Source organism: Dipodomys ordii, unplaced genomic scaffold (assembly GCF_000151885.1).
Source record: "Dipodomys ordii isolate 6190 unplaced genomic scaffold, Dord_2.0 Scaffold1000002453, whole genome shotgun sequence".
NCBI classification, from domain to species: Eukaryota; Metazoa; Chordata; class Mammalia; order Rodentia; family Heteromyidae; genus Dipodomys; species Dipodomys ordii.
Genome location: NW_012286070.1, coordinates 1 through 4391, shown reverse-complemented (window position 1 = coordinate 4391; position 4391 = coordinate 1). Strand labels below are relative to the sequence as shown.

The 4391-nt window shown below is 41.9% G+C and overlaps 1 protein-coding gene across 1 annotated transcript; it reads right to left on the bottom strand.

Annotated features, from left to right (window-relative positions):
• Nucleotides 1–1940: 1940 nt before the first annotated feature.
• LOC106002825 (zinc finger protein OZF-like) lies at nucleotides 1941–3817 on the bottom strand (the record flags this gene model as incomplete). Its single annotated transcript, XM_013037595.1, has 3 exons — nucleotides 1941–2051; nucleotides 2123–2218; nucleotides 2467–3817. Coding segments are annotated over 3 exons (1558 nt in total), but the record flags the coding sequence as incomplete, so codon positions are not given.
• Between the last annotated feature and the right edge of the window lie 574 nt (nucleotides 3818–4391).

Genomic DNA, 4391 nt, shown 5'->3' with positions numbered 1-4391 from the left:
TTTTGCTTATGTTGTGCTGAGGAATCGAACCCAGGGCCTCAGGCATGCAAGGCAAGTGCTCTACCACTGAGCCATCTTCCCAGCCCATCTGATTTTCCTTTTATTTTTTTGTTACAACTCAGCAAAATAAAATTCCGGGTTGATTGTTGGACAACATTGTTTCACACATACATCAAACAGGCCAAAAAAAATAATAAATGAACAGCAACTTCATAGACAAAAAAAGGAAGAAAAAAAGAAACCTTTTTATCTTTGGCCTTTTTAACCATCTCATACAAACCAACTACTGTACTTATAGTACAGCTAAGTGCAAATACAGAAAATGTTACTGGAATGCTTGGAATAAGATTTTATTGTTTTTGCTTTTGTTTTGTACAAGTTTTTATTTCTCCTTTGAGATTATAATGAACATGATCACACCACAAGTAGTCAGAAAGACAGAATGCTCTGAGGATCATCGAAGATCATTAAAAATGGATGACCCCTAACAATATGTACAAAACTATAAAATGTAACTAAAAATAGAAACAAAATTTCCTTTTTAAAGTACTTTTAAGAAAAAAAGCAGGGCCTTGGAAGTTTTGGTATTTCCCCTCCCTGTTGCAAATTCCAGTTGTGGATTTGGTGGGGTGGTGACAGGCTTCCCTACTTCCACATTTAGATTCTGGGACAGTAGTAGAGGTGAATAGGTCACATGGCCTTTTTATAATTTTTTAGTTTTTGCTGTCTAGCCATCCTCATCAGTCTTGTCTTCTTCCCCCTCCTCCTCTTCTTCTTCCTCTTCTTTCTTTCCTTCTTCTTCTTCTTCTTCTTCTCCTCCTCCTCCTCCTCCTCCTCTTCCTCCTCCTCCTCCTCCTCCTCCTCCTCCTCCTTCTTCTTCTTCTTCCCCTTCTTCTCCTTCTCCTTCTTCCACCTCATTATCAGTCTCCTGCTCTCCATTGTCCTCATTAGCATTCCTGTTGGCCAGGGGTGTCTCTTCCATTCTCTGCCTCCTCTACAACTTCCTTCTCCTTCAAGTCCTTGCTGGGTCTCTCGGAGCTGGTGTCCACAGAGTGAGTCTGACATGGGTGTGGAGGAGGGGGGGTGTGGGGGTACACCCGTGATCCAGTGCAGCAAGGGAAAAAAGAAAGCAGGAGTTTGGAGAGTCAGGCGAGAAAGCTACCAGAGTTTTTGGTGGCTGAGCAGGCATAGTAGAGGAAGCTGAAGCGAGCTGGATCTGGGAACAATGCAAAGATGGCTTCAGAGCAGCCAGTGGGGGAGCCAGAGATCGGATTTTTACATAATTGGCTAATGCCTGTCTCTTTTTTTGCCAGTACCTGAGCTAGAACTCAGGTTTGTGCTTCTTCAGTTTCCTCTCTCATAGCTGTCTCTCTACTCCGAGCCATGCCTCCCACTCAGCTTTTTGCTGGTTAACGGAAGCTAAATTCTTTGTCGTCTTTTTGATCTTTCAGATCAAAAGCTTTCCACATGTGTAATATTTTAAAGATTTCTCCCCTGTGTGTCCTATGAACTTGGATCCATGAATATTTGGTAAAGAAGGACTTTCCACATTTGTTCCATTAGTATTTTCTTGTCTGTGTCTGTTCTCTGATGCTGTGTCTTCCAGTTGAAGGACTCCACATCTGTATATCTTAAGGTTTCTATCTTGTGTGGATTCTGTGTTGCAATCTCAATTTTCTTACAGATGAAAGACTTTCCCCATTTGGACTTTCCTAAGTTATTGCATTTGTGTGGATCAACTTAGGTGTGTTCAGCTGTGAGCTCCATGTCTTTCCACATTTGTTACATTCATAAGGTTTCTCTCCTGTGTGTTCTGTGATGGATGCTAAGGTGTGTCTTCTGGCTTAATTTCCATTTCCTGCTACATACATTTCTCTCTGGTGTTTTCTGGTGGACAAAAAGGTGTACATTCTGAGTGAAAGACATTCCGCACTGGTTACATTTTTGAACTTTCACTCCTGTGTGTTCTCTGGTGGACAGTAAGGTTTGACTTTGAGGTGAAAGAATTTCCACACACATTACATTCATAAGGTTTCTCTCCTATGTGTATTCTCTGGTGGAGAGTAAGCTTTGGCTTGTTAATGAAAGAATTTCCACATGTTACATTCATAAATGTTCTCACCTGTGTGTTTTCTGGTGGAGAGTAAGGTGAAGCTTCTGGGTGAAAGACTTTCCACACATATTACATTCATAAGGTTTCTCTCCCGTGTGTGTTGCTGGTGGCCATTAAGCTTTGACTTCTGAGTGAAAGAGTTTCCACACAAGTTAAATTCATAAAGTTTCTCTCCTGTGCGTGTTTTCTGGTGAATAGTAAGTTTGACATCTGGGTGACAGAATTTCCACACATGTTACATTCATAATGTTTCACTCCTGTGTGTGTTCTCTGGTAGACAGTAAGGTTTTATTTCCAGGTGAAAGACATTTCACACCTGCTACATTTGTAAGGTTTCTTTCCTGTGTGTTGTCTGATGGACAGTGAAGTTTGAATTCCAGGTGAAATATTTTCCACACATGTTATATTCATAAGATTTTTCTCTTGTGTGTGTTTTCTGGTAGCCAGCAAGGTTAGCCTTTGAGGTGAAAGACTTTCCACAGGTGTTACATTCATAAGGTTTCTCTCCTGTGTGTGTTCTCTGGTGTTTAGTAAGGATTGACTTCCAAGTGAAAGACTTTCCACAGGTGTTACATTCATAAGGTTTCTCTCCTGTGTGTGTTCTCTGGTGGACAGTAAGGTTTGACTTCTGTCTGAAATACTTTCCACACATGTTACATTCATAAGGTTTCTCTCTTGTGTGTGTTCTCTGGTGGACAGTAAGGTTTGATTTCTGGGTGAAAGACTTTCCACACAAGTTACATTCATAAGGTTTCTTTCCTGTATGTGCTTTCTGGTGGACAATAAGGCTTGACTTCCAGACAAAAGACATTCCACACATGTTACATTCATAAGGTTTCTCTCTTGTGTGTCTTCTCCGGTGGACAGTAAGGTTTGACTTATGAGTGAAAGACTTTCCACACAAATTACATCCATAAGGTCTCTCTCCTGTGTGTGTTCTCTGGTGGGGAGTAAGGTGTTCCTTCTGGGTGAAAGACTTTCCACACACATTACATTCATATGGTTTGTTTCCTGTGTGTATTCTCTGGTGGACAGTAAGGGATGACTTCCAGGTGAAAGATTTTCCACACATGCTACATTTATAAGGTTTCTCTCCTGTATGTATTCCCTGGTGGACAGTAAGGTTTGACTTCTGTGTGAAAGACTTTCTACACACATTACATTTATAAGGTTTCTCTCCTGTGTGTGTTCTCTGGTGGACAGTAAGTTGTACCTTCTTAGGGAAAGACTTTCCACACATGTTACATTCATATGGTTTCTTTCCTGTTTGTTTATTCTGCTGGACAGTAAGCTTTGCTTTCTTGGTGAAAGATTTTCCACACATGTTACATTCATAAGGTATCTCTCCTGTGTGTGTTCTCTGAGGGACAGTAAGGTGTGTCCTCTGGGTATGGGTAAGAGAGTTTTCACATTGTCTACATTCTTCAACAACAGGAGTCACACCAGGACTATATGCAGCATACATCTTACCAGGTTCACTGTAGACACTCATGTTCTGACACCCAGTGAACTTTTTTGTCCTCATCCCTAAGGACTTCCCATTATTCTTAATCAGTTCTGACTTCTGTTTTGAGCTCAAATTAAAAGTTTTTATAAATCTCACTTGTTCCTCCCCTGTGTTACTATTCATGACTGCTACTTCAGAGAGATATTCACTGTAATTTTCCTGACAGGTGCTAATTATATACTCTATTTCTTGGACATCTAAAATGAATTACAGAAAAATAGACAAAAACATAAATGAGATCCATAAATTCCTTAATGTAAAGATATTTTCTCCCATTCTGGTGTGAGATTTTCCCTCCCCCCTCCCCCCCCGTCAGGCACCAGAAATGAGATCCCTCCCCTTCGCCTAATGCGTCAATTACAAACAAAAGGCAGCATGAGATTCAAGCAAATTTGTTTTATTTTGTTCCGAGGGTAGGGTTGTGGATTTTGGTGCGGGGGGGGGGGGTCGGAGGTCGTGGTCGTGGTCGAGTAATCGCCTGCGGGGGGGGGGTGAGGATGGACGGTAAAGCCACCTGCATGGATGGCTCGCGTTCCCCTCTGGCTGTCTGGCTGCCGCTGAGTGCTTCAGATATCACCATCCGGTCAGGAAGCAGGGGCTGGAAGATAAAGAGATATTAAAGAGATAATTAGGAGCAGGACTCCAGGGAAGCCCGAAGGCGGGGGGGGGTGGGTAATAGACGGTTGGTTTCCAGGAACCAGCTGGCCATCTGCTAGAAGTGTTGTATGGAACTCCACCCTGAACCTTTTTTATCACATTACTAATCCAATA